The sequence below is a fragment of the Toxotes jaculatrix genome, chromosome 17, assembly GCF_017976425.1.
Source record: "Toxotes jaculatrix isolate fToxJac2 chromosome 17, fToxJac2.pri, whole genome shotgun sequence".
NCBI classification, from domain to species: domain Eukaryota; kingdom Metazoa; phylum Chordata; class Actinopteri; family Toxotidae; genus Toxotes; species Toxotes jaculatrix.
Window position 1 is genome coordinate 10,114,354 of NC_054410.1, and position 16,215 is coordinate 10,130,568.

Sequence of the window (16,215 nt, forward strand, 5' to 3'; positions counted from 1 at the left end):
TGAGGTTGTGGAGTTCGTTCAGCTTTAGAGAAGCTCTAAAGAAAAGATGCCACTATTGTATATTGTAGGATCCCACACTTTTAGTTACGTTTAGTACAGACTGTCAGGATTTGTTTTTATTTTTTTTTTTGAGCCCCCTTACTTTATGTAGGTGCAGGAGCACTAATTTCAGACACAACTAAAACAGACCGAGAGATAGTTTGTTGTAGCAACTCAGTTTTTAATATTTGTAAGATATAAAAATCTTCATCTTTATCATACAATAACATCTTACTTACCATAAATTTAGTCAAAGGAAGGAGAGTTTTGCCACTGAACAATAATTATAATATAATTTTGATCCCTTTTGAGGTAAGACAGCTGGTTCATAGATTATTTAGCCACACAGGTCTTCCCTTCTACACATGTGCAGTATCTTCTGGCTGCTTGGTTTGTTTTCATGTGTGTTTTCCATGTAAGACATTCTGCCTCACCTGTAGGCCTAGGCACCGAGCTGAAAGCAGGACCTACCCTATGAAGCTACTTACAGTGACACACATTTACTTTTCTTCAGGATGTCTCAAATTCAGTGTAAATAAAAAAAATGAAAACAAGCCAGCTAATTCAAAGATCATGAAACACAAGATGGCTGAAGATACTCCACACTAAGAGTAGGTCAGTGTGATATTAACAACCAGTGACTTGACAGAGAATTGAAGGGAGAGAGAGGCTGCCTCTGAGTGCTCAATTCCATAAAGACAACAGTCAGCCTGTCTTCCTTACGTATCGAAAAACAGAAGAAGAGACCTGTACGGCATTAAGCCCACAGACTGCGATGTGCTCAGCATGTCTTTCACTACTTTAAATCACCACTTTCTTTGGACAAAATGAAAAAAAAAACAATCAACAACAAAAGCAGCAAACACAGGAAACAGCATCCAATATGCATTATCAAACAAACACAGTGAAAAAACTGGAGAAAACGAGAACAAAGCAAATATAGAATTTTAACATGCCACATTTTTCCTTGGGCAAGTTTTCTTTCACAGAAAGCCACCTATTAGACTAGTTGTTGTAGTAATAAAAATAACAGACATCTCAAATGGTTGCCAGCAGGTGGACCAAGCAGAGAGAAGGAAGAGGAAAGAAACAAGGAAGCCACATGACAGCATCACGTCACTGGACCATGCACATGACCCTGCAGCATCCCGCAAGACAGTACACAGACGCACGCAACTCCCACACACACGCACACAACTCACGCACTCACACACCAGGTCATGCAACTGACACACACACACACACACACACTCTCTCTGTTCAACAAAATACAAGCAAAGATTGACATTAACCAAAACATCAGCATTTGACATTTCCCAGAATAACCGTGTCCTGGCTGTACCAAAGCCAAAGAGGCAATTACGGCAGAAATGTTTAATATTTATATCAATAATGCTCTTTCAAAAACACTGAACAGCAGTTGGACAGTACTGTGGATTTGTGCTGTCAGCACAGGTTGATTTGGCAGCACAACCGGTAATATAAAGCTCATCAACTTTACAAAAAGAACAGGAAGACGGACAACAAAACAGGCAGACAGACAGGCGTGCAGCAAGCTGAATGACAACCAATTACAGCAACAATGAGGAGAGAAAACTTTCATTGTCACAATCGAAAACGTGGCTGCATTGGCTCTGTGGCAGGTCATGCACAAACATACTCACACACCCATACGCACACTCAAACGTACAGTCGCGCAGCACAAATACATCTACCAAAATCCTGCACCCCTTTTTTTTCCTTTTCTTTTCTTTTTTTTTTTTTTTTTGCCGTCATTGCCCCATCCATCTTCAGGATCTTTCCCTAGTCCAAGGAGACTGGCTAACAGCAGCTGACGAGCAACAAGGAGGATGATAGCAAGAGCAGGACAACTGATGTCACAAGAATGGGGGCAGGACCACAGTCAGTGTTCCTTGGCTGGTAGTGACAAGTGGACAGTGAGTCCCCGAGCAAGCTGACTGGGTGGTTTGGAGCCAGGAGGTGCAGTTTTGGTCAGTCTCCAGTGAGATAACTGGTTGTTTTGAGTCTCTACAGGGAGGTAGAGGGAAGCTTCTTGACACGCCTCTGGGCTAGGAAGGAGCTCTCAATGGGCTTGAGCTCTGGAGTTGGTTGGGAGTTCTTCAGGGCAGAGTAGGTGGCTGCCATTGCACCCTATGCATAAACAGCAACATGGTGATTGTAGCCACAATAACTATTCTAACTATTCTAAAACGTGGGTATGAAAAAGAAAGGCATTCAGTAAATTTAATGTAAGCTGATAAGGAGAAAAATAATTTCCAAAGTTCCTCTGCAGTGGCTTCGCTAAAACAAATGCTAATCCTTACTTTTTACCTCACTGCTCAGTTTTTTATGTATAATAATGTCTTCGATTTCAGCAAATCATAATTTTTAACTTTGATCTTAAATCGTTTTACAGTGTGTTGTAAATTTTTTTTACATTTGTTGTCCTGTTAGAAACATGAATGTTAATCTATGATCCAAACCACTGTTAATTATGCAAAAGAGTAAAATATCTGATAAGGACTCAGCCAATATTTTATTAAATGGCTTTGACACCCTTACATGAATAACTTAGTTGATATCGAATATTGTACTCAGCACTCAGTTCTGTTACCTTGACTAGTTTGGGGTCCTGGTGTGGGAGCTGACTGTTGGGTAGTTTGTCTCTCTGGACTATCCAGGGGTGCTTTAGGACCTGTTTAGCAGTCAGTCTCTGATGAGGATCCACATGAAGCATCTTGGACACAAGATCCTAAAGGGAGAACACAATAAATATGAAACTGACAAGGGGACAGGAGGGGACTGAGGTAATCTCTGAGGAACACTAGCAGTTAGTCAGATTTGGAGCTCTACCTTGGCAGCATCAGACACAGTGTCCCAGTTGCCTCCAGTCAGGCTGAAGTGACCGTTGCCTATCCTGTTTAGGATCTCATTGGGGGTGTCCTCGGGTCCGTTGGCAAATGGAGTAAAACTGTTGGGAGAAAAGCAGACAGATGGTAGAATGAGTGTGAAGGGCAGTGACAAATAGAAATCTGTCTCAAATGAGTCTGAATGTTTCCATTTACCCAGCCAGCATGGTGTACAGCAAGACTCCCAGACTCCAGATGTCACATCCCTCATCATAGCCCTGACGCTTCAACACCTATAATGCAGTCAGAGACAAGTAAACATTTTATTTCAGTGTCTAACCCTGTAAGGTTTCACTCAACATCATTCAAGGCTTTCAGTTTAAACCGGAAACAGTCTTGATCTTTACAAGTATGAGACTGACTGCATGTGACCTGCTCACCTCGGGTGCAACAAAGTTAGCAGTGTAGCATGGGGTCATCAGCAGGCCGTTGTTGGCACGCAACTGCTTAGCAAAGCCAAAGTCACAGATCCTGATTGACTCTGGATTCCCGGACTCGTCAACATAGAGGATGTTGCTGGGCTTCAGGTCTCTGTGCACCACCTAGAAGAACAAGAGGACACAGGAGAGAGGAATAAAATAAGGATTTTCTTCCCCCATGCACCAAAAGTTGTGATTTCTGCTGTGAGAATTCACTCACACATTTCCTCTTTTCAATCTGATGTTTACTAATTTTTTAATACTCAGCCTATTGGCTGATCAACGCCATACCAAACTAGAATAAAGTGAAACTTCCTGTGTTTTTTAAGATGCTTTCTCATTAAGTTTTATATACAGCAGATTTCAATAACAGGTTTATTAGATTTGATTAGATACCACATTTGCAGAATCACATTCACAAACTGGATGTGTAGGAGATCACTCATCCTCCATAGGGAATAAGGGGCCCAGGAGTAAGGAGCTAGTGCTATTGATCCTCACCCCCTGTGAGTGCAGGTACTCTACAGTCTTGGTGATGGTGTGAAGCACAGCGCTGGCCTCTCTCTCCGAAAAGAACTTCTGTTTGAGGATCCGATCCAGCAGCTCGCCTCCACGCATCAGCTCCGTCACCATGAACACCTGCTTACCGTTATCATACACCTGAGACGGAAACACACACAAGCAGGTACATATTATCATATCACCAACTGTGACATTCAGAGCATTTAACTCCCGAGGCAAATAATAGCATGATTCAAGTGTGTGTTTTTATACTCACATCCTTCAGTGTTATGATGTTGGGATGCTGTCCGTATCTAAGCAGAATCTCAATCTCTTCAGAGGGGTCTGTACTGGTTTTATCAATCATCTGTCAATCACAAAAAGAACAGTCACATGAAGGCCATAGTTTAAGGTTGTTCACGAGTAGCAAATCCACATTTTGCAGATTTAATTCTTAGGTTTTCAGAACACCTAAAGAAGGCACCTTGTACATGTGGTGTGTGTTTGTACCTTGACAGCGTATTCTGTGTTGGTGGATTTATGGACACATCGTTTACAGACAGAGAAGGAGCCCATGCCGATATCTTCCTTCAGTACGTAGCCATCGCTGAACAGCAGGTTCTTCCCGTGTAACTGCTGCAGAGGAAGAGTTGAAATTTGAAGAGCGGCGGTGAGGGGGGGCTTGACGGGCTGACAGAGCTGACAAGGAAGAGGGATGCGGATGGTTTTCGGGAAGGAGTTGAATCTATTTCTAGCAACATTTTCTCTCTCTCTCTCGTTGTAAAACTGTCTCTCTCAATCTACCACATGCAGTTAATTACTGCTCCTGCCAGGCATGAAACAGGATCTGGAGCCATCTACCTCTGTTAAGCCATTTCATTCTCCCATTCTTCCCGTCTGTCTCACACACACACACACACACACACACACACACACACACACACACACACACACACACACACACACACACACACACACACACACACACACACACGCACGCACGCACCTACACACACCTTACACACTGAATTTGCACTTCTTTCCCTCCTCCATCATGTCACCACCCACCAACCGGCACAGCTGCTGTGTAGCGTGTTGAATTGTGTTCGTTGTGTTCTGTGAATATGTACACTGCTACATTTAACTGCAGTCTGACCTGGACCACTGGATGTAGCGGAGGTTGCACTGGCTCCACTGAGCCTTCCTCGTCCAATAGAGTCGATGCAATGAAACTGAAGCCTCTGAAGAGCTGGTGTGCTCCAGCACTCGGGGGCACGCCAGGGGAATCTGTAATATAATAACATATGGTCAAGTGTTGAAAAAAGGGAGACTGGAAGCAGAGGTAGAAATGTTCATGTTCAACAAAAGCCTGCAGTAAACCACACTTTCAAACATGCTTTTTACAAGCACTGCTATAAAGTGTTACTGCATTTTAATGGTTGTAATCACCATTATGTCTCTTTTAATTAAACAACATCCTGTACTGACTGTTTTTTTTTTTGGGCTGAGAGAGGGAAAATAGAACACTTCCACTGAACTGCTTTGAGGGAGGAAAACCTTGAAACGGACACAGAGTCATTTAATAAAACAGCTCAAGTGAACTCTCAGGTTTAGCCTCTGACCTTTAGGAGTGCGGGAGGTGAACTCGGAGTCAAAGTAGAAAGTATCATCTGGACGGGCCACCGCCGGTCTGAATGGAGGCTTTACTTCTTTCCTGAAGAGTTTCTGAAAGGAATAAAGAATGTTTACTCTCACCATACAGTTGAATTACAGAATACCACAGCTGTGCTAAATGAAAATCCTCTTATTGTATTTTTTTTTTTACTGGGCTTATATTTAAATATTATTAATGGCCAAACTCTCACATTCCAGTCTATGGTGTGAAAGAAACCGTGCCGTTTGATCTCCTCTGCCCCGTCAGCACCAGATCCTGTTAGCGAAAGATCAACATTTAGCAGTGTGTCTCAAACAAAGACCAATGACACACTTCTGAAGAAACACAGGGCCAAGTCCAAAACCTTCTCTCGAAAACTGTGTCAAACATACTGCCATCTGTGATTGTCATGTTCATGAGTTGATACTAACCCAGTCTGTTGGCAGGGTTCCTCTTGAACAAAGCCCTAAGCAGAGACTGGGCCTCTGCACTGAGGAACTGAGGCATTCCCAGACGTGCCCTGCAGGGAGAGACAGACGACACATAGCTCAAATTATTTCAAAAGAAACTGAGAGGGAGTTTGAACAGCTACTGTATGTGACAACGGGCTTCTGCATTAGATTGTTCTTTAATCCAAAGCATGCTCACTTCAGAATTAGGTTCATAGTTTCTTTGCGGTCCTTCCCTTGAAACGGCAGCGCTCCTGTCAACATCTCAAACTGAGAGAGAGAACATACAACGTGCATTTACAATCTAGAACACTGCATGCATACACAAATATCATGTACATACCACTCAGAGTAATCAAAAAAACAAAAAAGAAGATTTTTTTTTTTACCATTAGTACTCCAAACGACCACCAGTCAGCGCTGTGGGTGTGTCCCTGTCTGTTCACAACCTCTGGTGCCATGTACTCCACCGTACCACAGAAGGAATAAGCCTTCTTCTCATGATCAATGGCTTCTTTACACAAACCAAAATCTGAAAAAACAAAAACAAAAAAAACAAAAAACAAAACAAAACAAAACAAAACAAAACACACACACACAAAACACAGTCAATGTCTGTAGCATCCTACAGGACCATACCACTTTACTCCGTCAATCTGAATTAGTGTCCTTATATTGTAGCTGTTTTCATTTTGGCTGAGTAATAGGCTTCTTTTGTCTCTTATTTATCAGCACTTTAAATATTTTTAAATACCAAAATACAGAATTGAAAGAAAGATCCCAAACACTGTAATTTGCAATGCAAAAGCAGCAAAGCTCGATTTAACATAAATCTCATTCTTCAAATTACTTAATCTTAACACTTAATCATTGTCGGCATTTGTCCCTTCTGAAGCTTCATTAGTGTGACTTGTTATATTGCCTCTCTAAAACCTCCTAAGGTCACCTTTGGTTCAATGGCGGAAGGATTCGGGGTAAATAAATGGCTGCGATTATGGACGATGATAAGATAAAGTGTAATAATTAACTTGGGGAACATCTACAGGCCCATATGCAGATATCTTTAGTCAGCAAGATAAAGCTGTCACCACAGTGTGAGTAATGAAGGTCAACAAGGTGGATAAGACAAAAGTGTGTGTGTGTGCATGGGTCCAGTAGAGGGACTGAGTGTATATGAAGGAGCAGTTGACTCACCTGTGAGTTTGATATGGCCCTCCTCATCCAGGAGAATGCTTGAAGAAAACATTTTCAAATGTTAGTAACAGGAACGTCGAGATGCGAACTTGTTACTTGTGAAGACATCACACTCAGCGAACACTGGCTTAATTAAACTTTCCTTTATCTGTGTAATGCCTCGATGAGCTGTAGACTGGGTTAACACTAGCAAAATATAAGAATAACCTTTACAACTTAACGGGACCCTTACTAATCTTTTGATCAGCAGCAGCACTGTAGAGTAATGTTTGACAAATGCATTTGTATCATGTTCTACCACAAAGTAGATGAGGGAGCACATGCACGCCATAAGCACAGAGAAACTGCAGAGGTTGAGGAATGAATATTAAAAGGTAGTGGCACTGATGTGCTGTAAAAAGCAGCAATTAAAATGGAGAAAAGAAGATTGAAAGCTGATGTAAACAATGCAGGGTTCAAAACTTAAAGTGACTTAAAGCAAGCTAATTAGGTAGGTTTGCATTCATAGAGTTGGTTAGGTTTAAAAGATACACACAACACATTTTGGTCAGGACGAAGTTCAATAACAACAGAGTAACTTCAGATATGATGAAAAGGGTTTGGTATAATTATAAACACTGAATAAAAACCCCATCAGTTTTTGTCTCAGCTCTTCGCTAATTCCACTGAATGGCCGGTGATGCTGTTGTCTGTCACTGAACTCTGGCATATCCAGATGGCTTTGGGTCCAAGAAGAATTGTTCATCAAATATGCATTTGTTTGCGTATATCTCTGTGATTGAACATTCAGTTTGTTGTTTTGCTCTTACTTTTCAGGTTTAAGGTCCCTGTAAATAATGCCCAGGCTATGGAGGTGGTCCAGTCCTAATGCCAGCTCTGCCAGATAGAACTTCACATCCTCCTCTGTGAACATCACCTGGGAGACACAAAACACAAACAGAAAGGAGGTGAGACACCGAAAAAGAGAGCATAAAAAAACTGATAAATGTTTATTACCAAGAGAGATAAATGACGGGACTTGTCTGACCATAAGCCTGTAAAACTTCACCTCTTTAGAGAGTCTAGTGAAGAGATCTCCTCCTCTGAGGAAGTCCAGGATCAAGTACAACTTCCCCTCCGTTTGGAATGCTACAAATACAAACAAGATTTCATTTAAATTTGATTCAGCTGTAAATCAGGAAACATGACTGAGGAAAATTTTCTATTTAAAGCAATAAAACAGCGATGGAATCAACAGAGCCAATAAAATGCTTTCTAGGGTTGGGAAGTAAAGACAAGTAACCCTCCAGGCTGACTCACCATAGTGCAGTTTGACAACAAATGGGTGGTTGACATCTGCCAGAATGTCTCTCTCCATCTTGGTCCTCACACGGTCTCTCACTGAAGGATGAATAAGAACGCAGTTGTGTGCAGTATTACTTGAAAAGAGTGAGTAATCATCCTTGACAAGGCCCTCAAACAATTTTCACTACACTGACTGTGGTGCAGCAACAGCACAGAGAAATTAGGTTGCAAGAAAATGGTTTCAAGTTGACTGTACAATAAATTCTTGGTATATGACTGATTTATAGAGGCTCTCGGGTCACGCAAAATTGGTGGTACTGTGGAAGCTGGCAGTAGTACAGACTCGAGGTTTTAGATTTAAAAAAAATGCAGCATTTTTTTTTTATGAAGAAAATAAAATAGAAACTACAGTCAAGTAGACAGTGATTGTCTTTTCTGTTCCCCAGCAGGTAAATAAATGATTTTGTTGACTACACTGTTCTAACTGAATGGTGAGTAAAGTCAATGCAGTAGTATATTGTATGCTAAATGCTCATGCCAAGAAAAACAGAATTTAAAGACATAAAAAATTAAATTAACCACATCTATTTGGGGAACTGTGTGAACCAAGTGTGATACCTTGATGTTTACAGAGAAGAATGAGACCACATCATTTTTGTGCAAAGGTGAAAGCAAGCTGTGGTGGTCTCACTCTGCCAAAACATCACTGTGTGTAGTTCTCATTGAGTTACAGGAAAAGCGTACACCCTTTTACGTGAAACTCAAATCAGCCTACATGAACTTAGAGACAGGTTCAGACAGACTTACCAGGCTGACAGCTGCAGTCATGAAAATCCAAACCTTTTGTTTATGGAAACCTTTCTGACCACAGAACCAGCTTTTTATTTTACATCACAGCCTATTGTACCTTTCAGTGTGGCCTTCTTGAGGACCTTCATGGCGTAGAGTTGGTTGGCATCTGGAGGGGTCACCTTTCGCACCAGGAACACCTGCAATATTCACAAAAAAACAAAAAACAAAAAAAACACCACCAAACCCTGTTATATCAGACAAGGATTGAGAGTCTCAAAATGCAAAAGAGGGAGGAAAATGTGCAATGTCAGAGAGAGGGAGCGGAAGAAAAAGCAGTTGTGCATATGTATGTTACCTTGCCAAAGGATCCCTGCCCCAAAACTTTGAGCAGCTCAAACTGAGAGGCATCAGCCTTCTCTGAGCCCTCTTTGACCACATGGGTGATGTTGATCTCCTTGATGTCTCCATCTTCCTGAAGAATGCAAAGCAGAAGGGGAAAGGTATAATAAAACAGTCAGTGATCACAGAACAAATGGGTAAAACAATAAAGGTAGTGTCTGTTTGCAAGGACTGTGTGAAGGACAGAAAATGTCAGAGACTGTTTGCTTTGCAAAGAGCACACGTTTTTCATAGGAGTGTCTCCTGCTGTAAACAGCAGTACATCAAAATAAAACACTTCAGAAAGAGGAAGCAAAGTAAAAAGAGAGATGCATGTGTAAGAATGGGTGATTACACCCAGTGGGGTTTTTTTTTTCTTTAAAGAGGTTTCTGGAAATCATGGTGACTGCAACATAAAATGGAAGTAACTATGACAGTAAACCACCGGTGCACCCTTTAGAAAAGTGCAATGCAAAATGCCTCCAATGGATTATTTTTACGTTTTTGGACACAAGTTGTAGAAGCTCAAGCTTGACTTTGTGCTCAGAGACAAAACAACCTCTCAGGGTTCTGTAAACAGGGTGGAGCACTGCAGGAACTGCAGGCACTGGTGAGAACTCTGCCACATGAACACAGCTGACCTGAAGTCAACCTCAGACAAAACTCATCAACACCCTGCAGAAACGCATCAAAGCATCACCAGCAAGTATCAACACAATCAACAACATGACCGGACTTTTCAGTTATTTCAGTTACAGCTTTAGTTTCATGCAGCAGGCCTACAATGAAGCACAGCACTATTGTTATCTTGCAGGGAGAATTTTAAAATTAACAGTGTGGTTAGAAGGGAAACGCATTTTTATTTCAGCTTCTACCCAGAAAGTTCACAGATAGTTAAAGGGTTTCATTTCAAAGTTTGCGACTAGAGTGTAGGACATTGCCTGTTGTACAGGTTATCCTTTGAATTTGTCCTCTGGAGAAACCACCAGATACAATGAACACCATTATCATGAGCACCTAATAACAGACAGAAGATATTAATCTATGTGGTTAATGCTCAGTGGAACCGGCAAGAGCAGCTTATAAAACAGATTAAATTTGAAATTATTATATCAAAACAGTTTTGTTTAGTCAGTTAATCAAGAATAATGATGACTAACTTGATTGTCAGTAGTCATATTAAGCATTTATCAAGTAAAAACACCACAAATGTGAGGCTTTGCTCTTGTCTTTTTCTTATTAGTTTAGTTTTTTAGCTTATTAGTGATGAAACAATTATTCGATTAATCAATTAACTGAGGTTAATTAAAAACTTATTTTTATGATCCATCATTTATGTCACTTATTAAGCAAAAAATGCCAAACATTCTCTGGTTTAAGCTTTTGAAAACGCAACACTACACTGTTTTTCTCAGTTTCATCCTTGAATATTTTTGCATTTTGGACCTTTTGGTCAAAACAAGCAATTTAAAGAGGTCACCTTTGGCTCTGGGAAGCTGGGACGGGCATTTTTCAAAACTTTCTGAAACTGTAGAGATGAACCAGTGAACGAGATGAAGAAAAAATAATCATCAGATGAACTGATAATGAAAATAATAAATAGATACGGGCCTAAACACTTTAAACAGTGATAGCCTGATAAAAGTTTCAACAACACACTTAGCAACTAAAACCATAGACCACTGAAGCCTGGGACTTCATTTGACAACAGGAAACCAGAGTTAGTTGAACATGTAGGCTTTCAGCTGCACTTTGTTTCTAAACAACCACCACCAACAAGTCTTGTCTGCACTTTGCAGTGCTAATACATTCCACTTCTCTGCTTCTTCATTTACAAAACCACAGTCCTCAAAAACATCAAAACACCGCTATCAGCTCTCTGAAGGCTACCTAAAGTTTATCTAGATGCCAAAATGAGGAGGTGTCACTTTACCGTCCAGGGGTTCCTCGGTGCAGGTAAAGTGTCAGTGCTGTTGCCTGGTGCAGCTGTTGATCTGCAGCTGTTACAGTGAGCGGGGTCGCCAGTCAAGGCTTTGTTCCTTCTGAACAGGTAGAGGGCCAGCAAATTGAAGAGGTTGAACTTTCTCTTGTCCTTGTCCATTTCAGCATTTCCCAGACTGTTTTATCCTGTCCTACCCATGTCCATAACAAGGCAATCACCGTACTACCTCGCATAAATCAACTCAAACCTCACCTCATCTCGCCACAAGCACACTCTAGACTCATTTGTGCACTCATGTTAGGATTAGCTCTGTGGACTGCAGGTAAATATGGACAAATCTCTCATCCTCTGCCCTTTATCTATTCTCTCTGCAGGGGCCTCCTGCTATATTTTTTTTATTAACTATTCCTCTTCATTTTCTCTTCCACTATCCCCCCTGCCCTCTCTCTGTCTCTTCCTCTCTCTCTCTCTTTCTCTGTCTGTGTTGGTCTGATTAGCTGAGTGTATCCTCAGTGACTGACTGTATCTGAAGTGAACTGGAACCGAAGCATGCAGGAAGGAAGAACCTACTCTTATTCTCACAGTCCTGCACCCAACAAGTCCCACACACACACACACACACACACACACACACACACACACACACACACACACTTGTGGCTAAGAGAGAGAAAGAAAGAGAGAGAGAGAGAGAGAGAGAGAGAGAGAGAGAGAGAGAGAGAGAGAGAGAGAGAGAGAGAGAGAGAGGAGAGAGAGAGAGAGAGGAAGACTGAAACAACAACAAAAAAACAGAAGTGGTGGAAATTGATTTTTGTCTATTCTCATGATTGAAAATAACACAGCCTATCACTTCATGTCTTTCTATGTCACCAGGAGCTGCCTTGACTCCAAAACCCAACTCAATGCCACCTCCCTTCACCCATAATTCAACAGAGTAAGAGCTGGAGGAAAGGGAAGGCAGGGAGAGAGAGGATAAGGTGTCCCCTCTCAGTGTCGATACGGCAGAGACGATTCAGACGACTCACTGCCTGCGGATGACAGAGATTTTCCTGTCTCTGGCCAGGCATGTCCCTCTCTTCCCTCTCATAATTCTATTCCTGCCCATCCTGTCTCTTAAAACAGCTCTCACCGGTCCTAAATTGCCCTCTCCCTCTTTTCCTTCCCTCCATCTCTCACTTTATTTCTCTTTACAAAGGCTTTTTTTTCTAAACAGAGAGAATAGACCATTGTACACCCATATAAATACAGAGCATGAGTCAAGTTCTCTCTTGATCAAACAGCAGCATAATCAAGCTTTCAGCGGACATACTTTTCACCAGCATTTGATTACACTGCATTTCAGTCCATAATGGTACATGGGAAAAATTGATTTTTGCGACTGCTGAATTAAGCTTACAGGGACGAAAACGAAAAAGCGCATTAGTCTGAAGTGGTTAAAATGCATGACATGTTACTGTAAGCTACAGTAAGCTGGAGTGTGTTTGCTTAAAGAGGGAGGAGCTGCAGATTGGCCTGATATAAAGTAGCTGTACAAGTGGTCAGAGCTTACCTGGCCTCTAATATTGGCAAAGTCTCTCTCTATCCAGGTAATATGAGGCTCCCTCTAGAAGGGTAGAGTGTTTTTGTTAAAATGGAGAAGTTAACACAGGTTACAGAGAACATATCTGGTTTTACATTAAGCAATACAAACGGCATCTTTCCCTACAGACGTGCTGGACACAAATGTGTGTGTCCTTGCAGGTATACCTCACTTGCACACGCACACATACACACAGAAGAGGACAGAACAGGGTAAGAGTGTGATCACACTAGTGACAGGAAACCTCCTAGTTCTCACTTCCTCTTTTCTCGAACCGATCTCACTTCCTTCCTGTTCGATAACTCCAACGTGTTAGCAGCGGGGAGTGTAATTGCTGTTTAGAGAGAATTTGAATTTCAACTAACATATGTGACTGATCACACATGAAGATCCTGGCAATATCTAGAATTTAGAGTACCCAGAAATGAATCTGTATAATCATGTCATTTGAATACACTGTGCATGGTCACAAGGCCGAGTCAAACTGAAATGAGTGTCCGTACTGTTTAAGAATTTAATGGCCTCATCTTGTTAAGATGGTCTGGCTCAACAGTTTCAGTTCTATTGTACTGATATGACTATTTAGTGCAACAACACATGGGCTGAACACTAAGGTAGCAAATTAGGAGCAAATACAAAGTGCGTATCTCGCATTACCACTGCCTTGAACATCTGTTGCATTTGTGGAATGAAAGGACATAAGTTTTCAGTGTACCAGCAAAACTAAGCATTTATGATTTAGGGTTAGAGGAGGTGAAAGATAAACACATTCTCCTTGGTTTCCTCTCTCTTCACAACTGAGGCGACGGGAGCTCAGCTTCACATCCACCCTCACAGATGAAACCCCTTCCTCTCATTCCAAAATATCACACACATACACACACACTTTCAAACAGCTGCCTGAAGCTTTGGACAAGACCCCGGTCCCATTCACGTCCTACACACACACACACACACACACACGCACAGAGATGCTCACTTCACATCAAGTTGAGGTTGATAACAAACGCATGTGAAAAAGCCACTTGCCTCTCGTGTGTGGGTTTTGGTGCGGAATAAAAGCCTCCACATGTCTGTGTCCAGATATTTCCATGTCACTGATGCTGTTGCCGTCTTACAAATACACAGTCTCTTTGTCAGAATTAGCTAACACTTTCTGTATGCAACACCATGGTGTCAAGAGATGCAATCAGCATGCTCATACACACACCAAAATGGGAAGTAAAGTGAAGTTATAAAAATGGACATGAGCAGTAGACTTGTCGGGGACAGAGTAGAAGGAAAAAATGGTTTCAAAGCAGCAGAAAGTGGCTCTTAGGAAGAGTTTTCTCATTGGGAACAAGAAGCAGAGACAGGGAGTGGTAGAGTGACAGAGGAAGGGAGGGAAAATACCCTGTTGCCGGAGCACATAGCAGTTTCCGACAAGTCTGCTCAGCTGATTTACAAACCCTGATGTGAAGTCAAACAAAGCAGAGATTCACTTTGCATATTTGTGCACTGTTTGCATCCACAGGAGTTCCCAGAGAAGGGGAGGAAACTGTTTGCATGCTGGGGCACGATTGTCAAGAATCTGAGAGATTCTTGAAAAAAAAACCTCTTTAAAGTTCATTCTTTCGCGATCAAATCAAAGCTAAAACAAACTAAACTAACCAAATGTATATATTGTATTTAGCTGTTGTACATGAGTCAGCACTTCCACCTAAAGTAATGTGTGTCAGTCACTGTAACAGCTAGAGAGCAGATGTACCTTCTCTCAGACAGCCATGGTGTAATGCTCTTTGCTTAACACAAGGGGCCAGTGCAAGTCTACAGCCAGGCTGGTGCCGGGCGCTCCACAGAAAAGTGTTATGAGATGGAGCTTTAGCCAAGTAAGGGCATGTTCACATTGTTAGCTCATGCCTCCTCCAAATCACAAGTGTTGGTTCTGACATCAATTACACTGAGGGAGACATAAAGTGGGACAGAAAGGGAGCATGTGAGAGGTGGCAGAGGCTGGCCTGCTGCACAAAAACTGTCCAACCACAGCTGTAAAGGTCACAACCACAGATATGCCTTGTCACATAGTCTCAAAGCAACAGACTAAAGCTTTAACCTGCTGAATACGATGGTATGGTTTAGAAAATAGAGTCATTAAAAAAAGAAAACTGGGTGTGGTAAAGGAGACACCAGAAAAGAAGATCGTTCAGACTGTGAGCGGCCTGAAAAACACAAGACAATCACAGTATTTGTCTCTGTTTCTCTCACTCTTGCCTCTCCTCTTTCCTGGAAAATGGAGCAGCAGCACCTGCATGATTTCAAATCCATGACAGCTCTGACTGTTGGAACAGAGAGGAGGAGGGAAAAAAAAGAAGAAGAAGAGAGAAAGTCCAGAGTGGGAGCCAGCATAAATGACTAGTGTACATGGAGGGAGACAGAGTAGTCTAAACATCCATCCAACCAACCGTGGTTCAGTCTCATTACTGTGAAAACAAATATCCTTCACTAGACTTTGTCTGTGTGAGCATACACACACAAACACACACACACACAAGTTTAAAATACACTGCACAGGTACTCTGCAGCACTATTCTGACTGTGACTAAGATTTTGTGATTATGTAATTAGAGCTGAAGACAAAAAAGAAACTCTTGAAAATATGGTAGGCAGTAGGTCCAAAATAATGCCGCTACGAGAATATGCATCATATTTTTAGGCACCCCTTTCTAATGTAAACACACACTGTTACAGAATTTGTAAGTTTTAACTGCACATATCTTTATAAGTGCGTCAGCCCTCCTCCAGCATGACAATAGCTTTGTGTTTTTAGCTCTGAATCCACATAAAAACCCTTTAAAAAGGGTGCCTTAGTAGAAAGTGTTATCTGCTTTTGCTTTTCATTTACTGTCTTTTTCCTAAACTTCCTATAGAGAACATAATAGTTGTCCAATAATCTTAATATGAGGTTTGAGAGAGAGTAATGGCAGGAACAGCTCGCTTGAACTGAGTAATGTATGTTTACAGCTCTACATATGCACTGATGTAGGAATTTCTAGTTTAGAGATGCCAAAAGAGGTTTGTGTTCGTGTGTGTGTCTTT

The 16,215-nt window shown here is 41.6% G+C and overlaps 1 protein-coding gene across 12 annotated transcripts in view; it reads right to left on the bottom strand.

Annotated features, from left to right (window-relative positions):
* Positions 1–183: 183 nt before the first annotated feature.
* rps6ka1 (ribosomal protein S6 kinase a, polypeptide 1) overlaps positions 184–16,215 on the bottom strand; it is a 44,602-nt gene continuing 28,570 nt past the window's right edge. For 2 of the 12 annotated variants that reach the window (XM_041060640.1, XM_041060648.1), the window contains 21 exons: positions 13,111–13,164; positions 9,597–9,713; positions 9,357–9,438; positions 8,465–8,545; positions 8,214–8,293; positions 7,975–8,081; positions 7,166–7,203; positions 6,361–6,503; positions 6,171–6,241; positions 5,954–6,042; positions 5,734–5,798; positions 5,491–5,593; positions 5,025–5,155; positions 4,379–4,567; positions 4,146–4,235; positions 3,869–4,027; positions 3,329–3,490; positions 3,105–3,181; positions 2,893–3,010; positions 2,654–2,791; positions 184–2,190 (listed from right to left, as the gene is read on the bottom strand). In XM_041060640.1, coding sequence (XP_040916574.1) covers positions 2,068–2,190; positions 2,654–2,791; positions 2,893–3,010; positions 3,105–3,181; positions 3,329–3,490; positions 3,869–4,027; positions 4,146–4,235; positions 4,379–4,567; positions 5,025–5,155; positions 5,491–5,593; positions 5,734–5,798; positions 5,954–6,042; positions 6,171–6,241; positions 6,361–6,503; positions 7,166–7,203; positions 7,975–8,081; positions 8,214–8,293; positions 8,465–8,545; positions 9,357–9,438; positions 9,597–9,713; positions 13,111–13,164 — 2,217 coding nt within the window. In that variant the 3' untranslated portion in view covers positions 184–2,067. Of the gene's footprint in view, positions 2,191–2,653; positions 2,792–2,892; positions 3,011–3,104; positions 3,182–3,328; positions 3,491–3,868; positions 4,028–4,145; positions 4,236–4,378; positions 4,568–5,024; positions 5,156–5,490; positions 5,594–5,733; positions 5,799–5,953; positions 6,043–6,170; positions 6,242–6,360; positions 6,504–7,165; positions 7,204–7,974; positions 8,082–8,213; positions 8,294–8,464; positions 8,546–9,356; positions 9,439–9,596; positions 9,714–11,099; positions 11,148–11,552; positions 12,115–13,110; positions 13,165–14,169; positions 14,288–16,215 lie in introns of those variants that run through there. The other 10 variants (XM_041060643.1, XM_041060638.1, XM_041060647.1 and 7 more) reach the window with 10 other exon arrangements.